Source organism: Callithrix jacchus, chromosome 15 (genome assembly GCF_049354715.1).
Source record: "Callithrix jacchus isolate 240 chromosome 15, calJac240_pri, whole genome shotgun sequence".
Classification (NCBI taxonomy): domain Eukaryota; kingdom Metazoa; phylum Chordata; class Mammalia; order Primates; family Cebidae; genus Callithrix; species Callithrix jacchus.
The window spans coordinates 73,207,407-73,220,583 of NC_133516.1; the positions used below are offsets into that span (position 1 = coordinate 73,207,407).

General features: G+C 41.6%; 1 protein-coding gene across 7 annotated transcripts in view; it reads left to right on the top strand.

The window, feature by feature from the left end:
- The window catches only part of CFAP92 (cilia and flagella associated protein 92 (putative)), an 80,662-nt gene that overhangs the window by 31,275 nt on the left and 36,210 nt on the right, over positions 1 to 13,177 (top strand). For 6 of the 7 annotated variants that reach the window (XR_013527540.1, XM_035273831.3, XM_008982240.5 and 3 more), the window contains exon 9: positions 3,225 to 3,409. Coding sequence is in view for 6 of the 7 variants with exons in the window: in XM_035273831.3 (XP_035129722.3) it covers positions 3,225 to 3,409 (185 nt within the window). In the remaining variant the exon portion in view is untranslated. Of the gene's footprint in view, positions 1 to 3,224; positions 3,410 to 5,433; positions 5,752 to 13,177 lie in introns of those variants that run through there. The other variant, XM_035273833.3, reaches the window with a different exon arrangement.

Below are 13,177 nucleotides of genomic sequence, written 5' to 3' on the forward strand. Positions count from 1 at the left end.
AAACTAATGAAAAGTCAATACATAAATGTGGATTTGTAAAAAAAAAAAAAAAAATTCTAGAATTACAGGCGTGAGCTGCCACATGTGGCAGTCTGCAGTTTTAAATGACTTTTTGAAATTCATTCACCTACAGCTGGTCCTTCCTGATCGCCTTCACTTTCTTGTAGCATCAGAACCTTCTCGAGAAGCAACCATGCCAGAGAATAAAGTTTCAGAGGCTCTTACCCAACCCCACGCTCCAGCGTGACCCTCCAGCATACCTGTTGCACATGGAGGCTTTGTGCGCATGTCTTTGCTAGCTGCTTCCTTTGTCCTAGAGTCCCAAAGAGGAACTTAAGATTCTCCTGGGGAGCACACCATGGGACCTGCCCCACTTTGGATTTTACTGTGAGAGGAAAGAGAAGCTCAAATGGCTTGGCCTACCTGGTGTGACTGTTTCCAGCAGAGTAAAGTTAGGACATGGCGCGTGTGTGCGCTCTCTCTCTCTCTCTCTCTCCCCCCCTTTTTTTTTTTTTTTTTTGAGATGGAGTCTTGCTCTGTTGTCTAGGCTGGAGTGCAGTGACACAGTCTTGACTCTCTGCAACCTCTGCCCCCCAGGTTTAAGCAATTCTCTTGCCTCAGCCTCCAAAGTAGCTGGGATTACAGGTGCATGTGACCACACCCATCTAATTTTTGTATTTTTAGTAGACACAGGGTTTCCCTATGTTGGCCAGGCTGGTCTCAAACTCCTGACCTCAAGTGATCCACCCACTTCAGCCTCCCAAAGTGCTGGGATTACAGGTGTGAGTCACCATGCCCAACATAGTTTCCCTTCTCTTTTAACCTGCACCATTATGGCTATACAATGCAGGGTTCATATGTAAGAGCTTTGGTGACAAAAACACTTTGATCCTGGCTCAGCCACTTACCAGCAAGTTGCTGCTTTCTATGAGTCTCACTTTCCTCCTCTGTGAAATGAGGGTGATTACTCCCACCTCAGAGTGCTGTTTTAAGGATCACAGGAGCTGATGTGTGTAAACTACTTAGCACAGTGAGACCCAGAGGGTGCTGGTGGGGAGGCAGCAGTTGCCTCCCAAGGCCATGCGGGTGGGCTGCTCTGTCATACCCATGACATAGCCCATGGTCATCCACGGAGAATGGCTTGGCTCCGCAGGCCAGTCGGATGTCTGGTTTTGCCAGAAGATCATAGCATAAGATTATTTATTGTAAACCCAGCATAATTATTTTTGGTAGTTATCTTCAATTTCAAATTAGGCCATAGATTTTGTATACTTTATTAGTAAATATTGGTTGGCTAGTAACCCAGTAAGATTTTAGGAAAATTCCGTGTCTGGGAGTGGACTCTTATTTTAAAAGGATAGTATTGCATAGCGGAGGGGCCCCTACTTAGCCCAGCAGAACTGGTTTGGATGCTGGTTCCACCGTGTAGTAGCTAAGAGACCTTGGATGATTGTGTCAGAACTCTGGGGCTCAGTTTCCCCACCTGCAATGTGGAGATGATAGCAACCGAACAAGGCTAAGGATGAAATGACATATGTGCTTGGGACTGGCTGCTGCAGGAGCACAAACACTCCTTTGCACTGTTCCATTCTCACTGGACCAGGGCTCTTCACTAAGGGGGCCTGTGTCTGCTGGGGACATTTGGCAGCATGTGGACGTATTTTGGTTGTCATGACTGGGAGTGGGATGCCACTGGCATCTAGTAAGATGCTGCTAAACATGCCACAGTGCACAGGACTGTCCCTTGAGCAAAGAATGGTCTGCTCCAAGAGTTGGCAGTCTGGAGGCTGCGAGCCCCGAGCCTGGAATTCTGGGTGCATGTCTCTCTGACTCTGATGATTTGAGCACTTTTTTTTTTTTTGCACTGGGATTTTCTTCTATCTTGGATAGTGTTTTATGTGAAAAGGCTCACAGAATTACAGAACGCAGGCGTAATGAGTGACAGCTTTTGTGAATCAGCTTTGTTGAAGATCCTGCCGGAGCCTGAGGGCAGCCCCAGGAGCTGTGCACACCTCTCCTCACGGCCTGTGCAGATGGCTGCACACACCTGGCCTGTGACTTGTTTTAGAAGCAGCTGCTCTTCCTGAATTGAGCAACTTGGCTTTTACTTGCTCTAGAAATACATTTACAGGCACGCTGAAAGGAATAGATTGATCTTTTTGAGCATCTTCACATTCATCATCTTTCTTAATCCTTTAACTCCAAGGAAGGTGGTATCTATCCCTATTTAGCAGATGAAATTGAGTCTCAGAGAGTCTAGCTTATCACATGACAAAGAGTCAGATCTGGATTCAAACCAGGTCAATCCTACCTCCAAAACACGAGTCTTTTTTTTTTCCTACCTAGTACATCTCTGACAGCAGAAATACACAGACCCCTTTTATAGAAAAAAGTGTTCTGACAGCTAGCTATATGCCTTGCAGTGGCTCAGTTCACCCACGCTTTTCACAAGGTGCACTAGTGCAAAACCACCCTATGGGAACTGTGCATGCTTGTATTTGGCTCAGATGTGCCAGTTGTGTTCTACATTAATATCTGTGCTTTCCTCACCAGACCACAACAGTTGAGGCAACCCCACTGAGTACCAAATGTACATACTGGCATGATGGGAGAACTGCCTAGAGCACTCCATCAATAGCCTTCCTGCAGCCATGGCCAGGCTCTCTGCTGTCCCATACAGGAGCCCATAGCCACATTAGGGTCCTGGGCATTTGGAATTTGGCTTGTGTGGGAAGGAAGTGCATTTTACATTTTATTGAATTTTAATTAATTACAATTCAAGTAGCTACCTATAGCCCATAGCTACCATAGTGGATGGCACATGTCTAGAACGTTGGTTCTCAAGTTACCTGGAGAACTTTTAAACTTCCCGTTGTGGAGGCCACGCCTCAGACCATTTTAAATCAGACTGTCTGGGAGTTGTACTCACTCATAGGTGTTCCTTATTTTGTCCTGGATGATTCAGGAAATGCTTATATCAATTCTTAAAAGATGTCATCAAGATGAAGTCACACAAATTCAATTTTCCTAGGGAATTTACGGGACCTCAGTTTGAGAAACTAGCGTGTAACCTGCTGCCTGTGGGCATTTCCCAATTCTTTTATTATTTTTTTTCCATTGAAATTTTCCCTTTTCGGCTGTGATTTTACCATTGGCTCATCTCCGGCCGCTTGTCTTGCGGCTGTTTTGAGTAAAGGTCTAATGCTGGGTATATTTCCCTGCAGGATGGCAAACTGTCATGAGTCGTGGCAGTGAGAAGTCTGCCAACATTTTAGATTGCCTTTTGACTTTAAAAACAGAAGTTCCGATTATGACCGAGGAGCAAAAGCAGGATTTAAATCCCCTGATCATAAAGATCAAGTGTGCTTCCTGCCTTCCATCACAGCCTGTGCCCATTCAGGAACTAGAGGTAAGAATGAGCCCAACGCTTGGAGTTTAGAGCTCCTCCCCTTCCACGCACCTGCCCATCACATGCCATCTCTAGTCCTCCCAATGGCCCCACATAAGAAATATGGTCATCACCTACATTTTACCATTTAGAACCCACAGTGAGAGACAAAGGAGACGAGGTTCCTGGGATTAGGCATGACCAATCCTGAGGTCTCTTACAATCCACAGGTGCTCTTCCAATGCTGGTCATGAGCCTCCCTTCCGGAGCCCCCAGGGCTTCCCTGTTCCCACAGCAATTGCCAGTCGGATGCTTGATCTTTGTGAACCAACTAGGTTCAGCACTGCTGTTTATTCTGGGAGTTCCTTGTTCCCTCTTCCAGTTGGATCCCTGTCTCCTGAATTCTGTCTTCTTCTTTCTATATTTGCTATCTGGTTTTGCTGGAGTGCATCCTCCAGCAGCTTCTTGAGAAAAGGTCAGTGGGAAATTTATTTTTGAGATCTCATATGTGTGCTATGTATTTTTTTTTTTTTTTTTTTGAGATGGAGTTTCGCTCTTGTTACCCAGGCTGGAGTGCAATGGCGCGATCTCAGCTCACCGCAACCTCCACCTCCTGGGTTCGGGCAATTCTCCTGCCTCAGCCTCCTGAGTAGCTGGGATTACAGGCACACGCCACCATGCCCAGCTAATGATGTATTTTTTCTATCCTTACACATGACTGGTAGTTTGGCTGCTTGTTGAATTCTTGGCTAAAAATCATTTGCCTTCAGAGTTTTGAAGGCATTGTTCCATCTTTTATTTTCATACAAGTTGAACCTTTGTATGTGACCTGTTTTTTCTTTCTCCGAATGCTTATAAAATCTTTTTGTCTTCTTTTTAATTTTATTTATCTATTTATTGAGATGGAGTTTTGCTCTTGTTGCCCAGGCTGGAGTACAATGGTGCCATCTCAGCTCACCACGACCTCCTCCTGCTGGGATTCTTCTACCTCAGCTTCCCGAGGAGCTGGGATTACAGCATGGGCCACAATACTCAGCTAATTTGGTATTTTTCGTAGAGATGGAGTTTCTTCATGTTGGTTAGGCTGGTCTTGAACTCCCCACCCAGGTGATCTGCCCACGTTGGTCTCCCAAAGTGCTGGGATTATAGACATGAGCCACCACACCTGGCCTTGTCTTCTTTTTAAATTTGTGACAGGGTCTCACTCTGCCACCTTGCCTGCAGTGCAGTGGTGCAATCATAGCTCGCTGCAGTCTCAAGCTCCTGGGCTCAGGAGATCCTCCTGCCTCAGCCTCCTGAGTAGCTGAGACTACGGGTGCATGCCACCATATCCAGCTAATTTTTGTATTTTCTGTAGGGACAGGGTTTTGCCATGTTGCCCAGGCTGGTTTTGAACTCCTGGGATCAAGTGATCCTCCTGCCCTGGCCTCCCAAAGTGCCAGGATTACAGCTGTGAGCCATAGTGCCAGCCCTTTTTGTCTTCTGAAACTGCTTATGTGTCTTAGTGTGGGTATGTCCATATACATATGTCATACTTTTATTTTTAAATATAGATTCACAGAAAGTTACAAAGATAGTACAGAGATCCCATGTATCCTTTACCCAATTTCCTCAGTAATTAGGTATTTCATAACTATAGCACAATAGCAAAATCAGCATGTTGACATTGGTCTAACACATATATAGGTCTATGCCATTTTATTGTACATGCATATAACGGTCGCAACACTTGAGATGTAGAAACTTTCTATCACCATGAAGTTAAAAGAAAAAATATTCTATCACTACGAAGATCTTCATGCTACCCTTTTACAGTCACATCAACCTCTGAACACGCACCATCCCTAACCACTCATTTGCTCTTCATTTCTATACTTTTGCCAATTTGAAAATGTTATTGTTAAGAATTGAATTGTGTCCCCTGCCAAAAATGGTATGTTGAACTCCTAACACCCAGTATCTCAGAATGTGCTCCTGCTTGGAAAGAGGGTCTTTGCAGAGGTCATCAAGTTAAAATGAGGTCATTAGGGTATCCTTCTGAAAAGGGGAAAACTGGACACAGAGACAGACACACAGGAAAGACGTTGCAAAGTGACACACGAAGAATGCCACGTGGAAAGTGGATGCTGCCACATGCCAGGGGATGTCTGGGGCCACCAGAAGCTGGAAGAGGCAAGGAAGGACCTTCCCGAACACGTTCCAAGGAAACGTGGCCCTGCCAACAGCTTAGTTTCTGACTTCTAGCCCTCAGAACAGTGAGATAATAAATTTCTGTCATTGTAAGCCCCCCAGTTTATGGTGCTTCGTAGGAAACTGGCATGGTTGTATACGTGAAAACATCCAGCATATGTGACCTTTTGAGACTGGCCTCTTCCCCACTCCAGCATAATGCCTTTTGCGTATAGTTTGGTCACATTTCTTTATTTACTCTGCTTTTAATTGATGTATTTGACCCTGATATTTAAGTAAATATTGCTATATTAGAGCTTAAGTCTACCGCTTTAATTTTTGTTTTCTGCCTGTTCCTTCTGCTTGTTTCTCTGGTTTTGTTTTTGTTTTTGTTTGTTTTCCTTTCTTGTGGGTTACTTGACCAGGTTTTAGAATTCCATTTTGATTTGTCTGCAGTATTTTTGAATTTATATCTCTTTGCATAGATTTTTAGTGGCACTCTGGGTGTTATATTATGCATATGTAACTTTTCACAATGTATCGGTATCGGTATTTTACCAGTTTGAGTGAAATATAGAAACTTTACCTCCCTTCAGATCCCTTTAGTTTTCATGAATATTTCTTCTGCATACATTGATAACCATGAGATGATGTTTGCTTCAACCGTCAAACATAACCTGGAAAACTCAAGGGGCGAAGGCAAGTTTGTACATTTACCTGTGGTTCTGCTTATCCCATCATCCTTTCTTCCCTTCTAATGTTCCAAGATGACTTTTTTTTGTCATTTCCTTTCTGTTTTAAGAACTTCCCTTAGCCTTTCTTGTAGGATCAATCTGCTGAAAACAAATTCTTTAAGTTGTTCTTTGTCTCAGGGTATTTTTTATTTTTCCTTCATTCTGGAAGGATAGTTTCACTGGATATAGAATTGGTATAGAATGGGGTTGATTTTTTTTTTTTTTTTTTTTTTTTTTTTTTTTTTTTGAGGCAGAGTCTGGTTCTGTCACCCAGGCTGGAGTACAGTGGTACAATCTTGGTTCATTGCAACCTCTGCCTCCCAGGTTCAAGTGATTCTCCTGCCTCAGCTTCCCAAGTAGGGGAGATTATAGGCACGCACCACCATGCCTAGCTAATATTTGTATTTTTTAGTAGAGACGGGATTTTACCATGTTAGCTAGGCAGGTCTCGAACTCCTGACCTCAGATGATTCACCCGCCTCAGCCTCCCAAAGTGCTGGGGTTACGGGTGTGTGCCACCATGCCTGGCCAGATTTTTGTTTATTTGTTTTTTTTATTATACTTTAAGTTCTGGAGTACATGTGCAGTATGTGCAGGTTTGTTACATAGTTATACGTGTGCCGTGGTGGTTTGCTGCATCCGTCACCCCATCATCTACATTAGGTATTTCTCCTAATGCTATCCCTTCCCTAGCCCCCAACTGGCAATAGGCCCCAATGTGTGGTGTTCCCCTCCCTATGTCCATGAGTTCTCATTGTTCAACTCCCACTTATGAGTAAGAACATGCAGTGTTTGGTTTCCTGTTCTTGTGTTAGTTTGCTGAGAATGATAGTTTCCAGCTTCATCCATGTTCCTGCAAAGGACATGAACTCATCCTTTTTATGGCTGCATAGTATTCCACGGTGTATATGTGCCACATTTTCTTTATTCGGTCTATCATTGATGGGCATTTGGGTTGGACAGTGCCACAATAAACATCCATGTGCATGTGTCTTTATAATTATTTATAATTCTTTGGGTATATACCCAGTAATGGGATTGCTGGATCAAATGGTATTTCTAGTTCTAGATCACTGAGGAATCGCCACACTGTCTTCCACAATGGTTGAACTAATTTTCACTCCCACCAACAGTGTAAAAGCGTTCCTATTTCTCCACATCCTCTTCAGTATCTGTTTTCCCTTGATTTTTTAATGATCATCATTCTACCTGGTATGAGATGGTATCTCATTGTAGTTTTGGATTGCATTTCTCTAATGACCAGTGATGATGAGCTTTTTTTTATATATTTATTGGCTGCATAAATGTCTCCTTTTGAGACATGTCTGTTCATATCCTTCACCCACTTTTTGATTTTTTTTTTTTTTTTTTTTGTAAATTTGTTTAAGCTTTTTGTAGATTCTGGATTTTAGCCCTTTGTCAGATGGGTAGATTGCAAAAATGTTCTCCTATTCTGTAGGTTGCCTGTTCACTCTGATAATAGTTTGTTTTGCTATGCAGAAGCTCTTTAGTTTAATTAGATCCCATTTGGCTAATTACTTTTGCCATTACTTTTGTTGTTTTAGTCATGAAGTCCTTTCCATGCCTATGTCCTGAACGGTATTGCCTAGCTTTCTTCTAGGGTTTTTATGATTTTAGATCTTCCATTTAACTCTTTAGTCCACCTTGAGTTAATTTTTGTATAAGGTGTAAGAAAGGGCTCCAGTTTCAGCTTTCTGCATATGGCTAGCCAGTTTCCCCAACACAATTTATTAAATAAGGAATCATTTCTCCATTGCTTGTTTTGGTCAGTTTGTCAAAGATCAGGTGGTTGTAGATGTGTGGCATTATTTCTGAGGCCTTTGTTCTGTTCCATTGGTCTATCTCTGTTTTGGTACCAGTACCATGCAGTTTTGATTACTGTAGCCTTGTAGTATAGTTTGAAATCCTAGTAGTGTGATGCCTCCAGCTTTGTTTTTTTGTTTGTTTTGTTTTTTTGTGTGTGTGTTTGTTTTGCTTAGGTTTGTCTTGGCTATGTGGATTCTTTGGTTTCATATGAAATTTAAGGTCTTTTTTTCCTTAAATTCTGTGAAGAAAGTCAATGGTAGCTTGATGGGGATAGCATTGAATCTATAAATTACTTTGGGCAGCATGGCCATTCTCACAATATTGATTCTTCCTAACCATGAACATGTTTTTCCGTCTGTTTGTGGCCTCTCTCATTTCCTTGAGCAGTGGTTTGTAATTCTCCTTGAAGAGGTCCTTCACATCCCTCGTTAATTGTATTCCAAGGTATTTTATTCTCTTTGTAGCAATTGTGAATGGGAGTTCACTAATCATTTGGCTCTCTGTCTGTTATTGGTGTGTAGGAATGCTTGTGATTTTTGCATATTGATTTTGTATCCCAAGACTTTGCTGAAGTTGCTTACCAGCTTAAGGAGATTTTGGGCTGAGATGATGGGTCTTCTAAATATACAATCATGTCATCCACAAATAGAGACAAATTGACTTCCTCCTTTCCTATTTGAATACCTTTATTTCTTTTTCTTGCCTGATTGCCCTGGCCAGAGCTTCCAATACTGTGTTGAATAGGAGTGGTGAGAGAGGACATCCTTGTCTTGTGCTGGTTTTCAAAGGTAATGCTTCCAGTTTTTGCCCATTCAGTATGATATTGACTGTGGGTTTATCATAAATAGCTCTTATTATTTTGAGATATATTCCATCAATACTTAGTTTATTGAGAGTTTTTAGCATAAAGGGCTGTTGAATTTTGTGGAAGGTCTTCTCTGCATCTATTGAGATAATCATGGAGTTTTTGTCTTTGGTTCTGTTTATGTGATGGATTACATTTATTGATTTGTGTATCTTGAACCAGCCTTGCATCCCAGTGATGAAGCTTGCTTGATCATCATGGATAAGCTTTTTGATGTGCTGTTGGATTCAGTTTGCCAGTATTTTATTGAGGCTTTGTGCATCAATGTTCATCAGGAATATTGGCCTGAAATTTTCTTTTTTTGTTGTGTCTGCCAGGTTTTGGTATAAGGATGATGTTGGCCTCATAAAATGAGTTAGGGAGGATTCTGTCTTTGTATTGTTTAGAATAGTTTTAGAAGGAATGGTATCAGCTCGTCTTTGTACCTTTGGTAGAATTTGGCTGTGAACCTATCTGGTCCTGGAGTTTTTTTGGTTGGTAGGCTATTAATTGCTACCTCAATTTCAGACCTTGTAATTGGTCTATTCAGGGATTCAACTTCTTCCTGGTTTAGTCTTGGGAGGGTGTAAGTGTCCAGGAATGTATCCATTTCTTCTAGATTTTCTGGTTTATTTGCATAGAGGTGTTTACAGTATTCTCAGATGGTAGTTTGTATTTCTGTCAGATTGGGGGTCATAGCCCCTTTATCAATTTTTATTGCAACAGTTTAATTCTTCTCTCTTTTTTTCTTTTTAGTCTATTTAGTGGTCTATTTTGTTGATCTTTTAAAAAAAAATAGTTCCTGGATTCATTGATTTTTTTTTTTTGAAGGGTTTTTCATGTCTCTGTCTCCTTCAGTTCTGCTCTGATCTTAGTTATTTCTTGTCTTCTGCTAGCTTTTGAATTTGTTTGTTCTTGCTCCTCTAGTTTTTTAAGTTGTGACATTAAGATGTCACTTTTAGATCTTTTCTCCTTTCTCTTGTGGGCATTTATTGCTATATATTTTCCTCTAGTCACTGCTTTAAATGTATCCCAGAGATTCTGGTACATTGTGTCTTTGTTCTCATTGGTTTCGAATAATATCTTTATTTCGGCCTTCATTTCATTATTTATCCAGTAGTCATTCAGGAGCAGGTTATTCAGTGTCTATGTAGCTGGGCAGATTTGAGTGAGTTTCTTAATCCTGATTTTTAATTTGATTGCATTGTGATCTGAGAGACTGTTACGATTTCCATTATTTTGCATTTGCTGAGGAGTGTTTTACTTCCAGTTATGTGTTCAGTTTTACAATCAATTTGATGTGGTGCTGAGAAGAATGTATATTCTGTGAATTTGGGGGTGGAGAGTTCTGTAGACGTCTATTAGGTTAGCTTGGTCCAGATCCGAGTTCAAGTCCTGGCTATCCTTGTTAATTTTCTGTCTCGTTGATTTGTCTAATATTGATGGTGGGCTCACTATTATTGTGTGGGAGTCTAAGTCTCTTTGTAGGTCAGTAAGAACTTGCTTTATGCATCTGGATGCTCCTGCATTGGGTGCATATATATTTAGGATAGTTAGCTCTTCTTGTTGCATTGATCCTTTTACCATTATGTAATACCCTTTTTCTTTTTTGATCTTTGTTGGTTTAAAGTCTGTTTTATCAGAGATTAGGACTGCAACCCCTGTTTTTGTTGTTGTTTTTTGTTTTGCTTTCCATTTGCTTGGTAAATCTTCCTCCATCCCTTTATTTTGAGTCTGTGTGTGTCTTTGTATGTGAGATGAGTCTCCTGAATACAGCACACCGATGGGTCTTGACTCTTTATTCACTTTGCCAGTCTATGTCTTTTAATTGGGGCATTTAGCCCATTTACTTTTAAGGTTAATATTGTTGTGTGTGAATTTGATCCTGCCATTGTGATGCTAGTTCATTGTTTTGCCCATTAGTTGATGCAGTTTCTTCATAGTGTCTGTGGTCTTTACAATTTGGTACATGTTTGGAGTGGCTGGTACCAGTTGTTCCTTTCCATTTTTAGTGCTTCCTTCAGTAGCTCTTGTAAGGCAGGCCTGGTGGTGACAAAATCTCTCAGCAGTTGCTTGTCCATAAAGGGTTTTATTTCTCCTTTGCTTATGAAGCTTAGTTTGGCTGGATATGAAATTCTGGGTTGAAAATTCTTTAAGAATATTGAATATTGGCTCCCACTCTCTTCTGGCTTGTAGGGTTTCTGCTGAGGGATCCACTGTGAGTCTGATGGGCTTCCCTGTGTGGGTAACCCGACCTTTCTGTCTGACTTCCCTTAGCATTTTTTCCTTCATTTCAACACTGGTGAATCTGACAATTATGTGCTTTGGGGTTGCTCTTCTTGAGGAATATCTTTGTGGCGTTCTCTGGCCAAGATGGGTGAAACCCTGTCTCTACTAAAAAATACAAAAATTAGCCAAGCATGTTGGTGAGCACCTGTAATCCTGGCTACTCAGAAGGTGAGGCAGAGAATTGCTTGAACCCAGGAGGTGGAGGTTGCAGTGAGCTGAGATCACACCACTGCATTCCAGCCTGGGCGACAGAACAAGACGCCATCTCAAAAAAAAAAAAAAATCAAATGGAAATCTTAGAACTGAAAAATATAATAACTGCTCATTTAAAAAGCTCAATGGATGGGCTCAATAGCGGAATGGAATGGACAAATGGACAGAGGAAAGAGTCTGTACACTCAAAGATAAAACGATCGAAATTACCCAATGTGAAAAAAGACACAAAAAGGTTGCTTCTAGTTTTTGGCAATTATGAATAGAGCTGCTAAAAGCATTGTACACATGTATTTATAGGAACATAAGTTTTCAGTTCTTTAGGGTAAATTCCCAGAAATGAGATTGCTAGGCTCTATGTTAAGTGTATGCCTGACTATGAAAAACTGCCCACCATTTTCCAGTGTGGCTAGATCACTCTATGTTCTCACCAGCAGTGAACAACGGTTCTAGTTGCTCTCTACCCTCCCCAGAATGTGTGTGTTTTGTGTTTTTTGTTGTTTTTTTTTTTTTTTTGAGATGGAGTCTCACTGTGTCACCCAGGCTGGAGTGCAATGGTGCGATCTTGGCTCACTGCAACCTCTGCCTCCTGGGTTCAAGCAATTCTCCTTCCTCAGCCTCTTGAGTAGCTGGGATTACAGGTGCATGGCACCATGCCTGGCTAATTTTTGTATTTTTAGTAGAGATAGCGTTTTACCATGTTGGTCAGGCTGGTCTCAAACTTCTGACCTCATGATCCGCCCGCCTCGGCCTCCCCAAATGCTGGGATTAGACATGAGCCACCATACCTGGCCTCAGAAGGTGGTATTGTCAGTATTTAGTTTTAAGTTTAGCCATTCTAAGAAGTGTGTATTGTTATCACATCATGGTTTTAATTTGTATTTCCCTGATGGATAATGATGTTGAGCATCTTTTCATGTGTTTACTTGCTATTTTAGATCCCATTTGGTGAAATTTCTGCTCAAGTTTTTGCTCACTTTTCAATTAGGTTGTTTACAGTCTTACTGCTGAGTTTTGGGAGTTTTAAAAAATATATATTCTAAGCTGGGCATGGTGTCTCATGCCTGTAATCCCAACACTTTGAGAGGCTGAGGTGCGGGGGTCACTTGAGGTCAAGAGTTCAAGATCATCCTGGCCAACATGGTGAAACCACATCTCTACTAAAAACACAACAATTAGCCAGGCATGGTGGCACATGTCTATAATCCCAGCAGGAGAATCACTTGAACCAGGGATAAAGGTTGCTGTGAGCTGAGATTGAGCCACTGTACTCCAGCCTGGGCAATGGAGAAGAGACCTTGTCTTGGGGGAAAAAAAAAAAATTCTAGGGTGGGCACAGTTGCTCATGCCTGCAATCTCAGCAATTTGGGAGACTATGGCAGGAGGATCACTTGAGGTCAGGAGTTCAAGACCTGCCTGGGCAACATGAAGAAACCCTGTCTCTACAAAAAAAAAAAAGAAAAGAAAAAGAAAAATTAGTGGGGCATGGTAGCACACACCTGTAGTCCCAGCTACTAGGGAGGCTGGGGTGGGAGGATCAGCTGAGCCCCACGAGGTTGGGGCTGCAGAGCTATTTGCTAGTATTTTCTCCCAGTCTATAGTTTGTCTTTTCATTCTTTTTTATTTTTAACCCAATCTGTGACAAACACATCTTTTCATCTCTTTACAGTGTCTTTTGCAGAGCAAAATTTTTTATTTTGTTGGAGTCCAAAT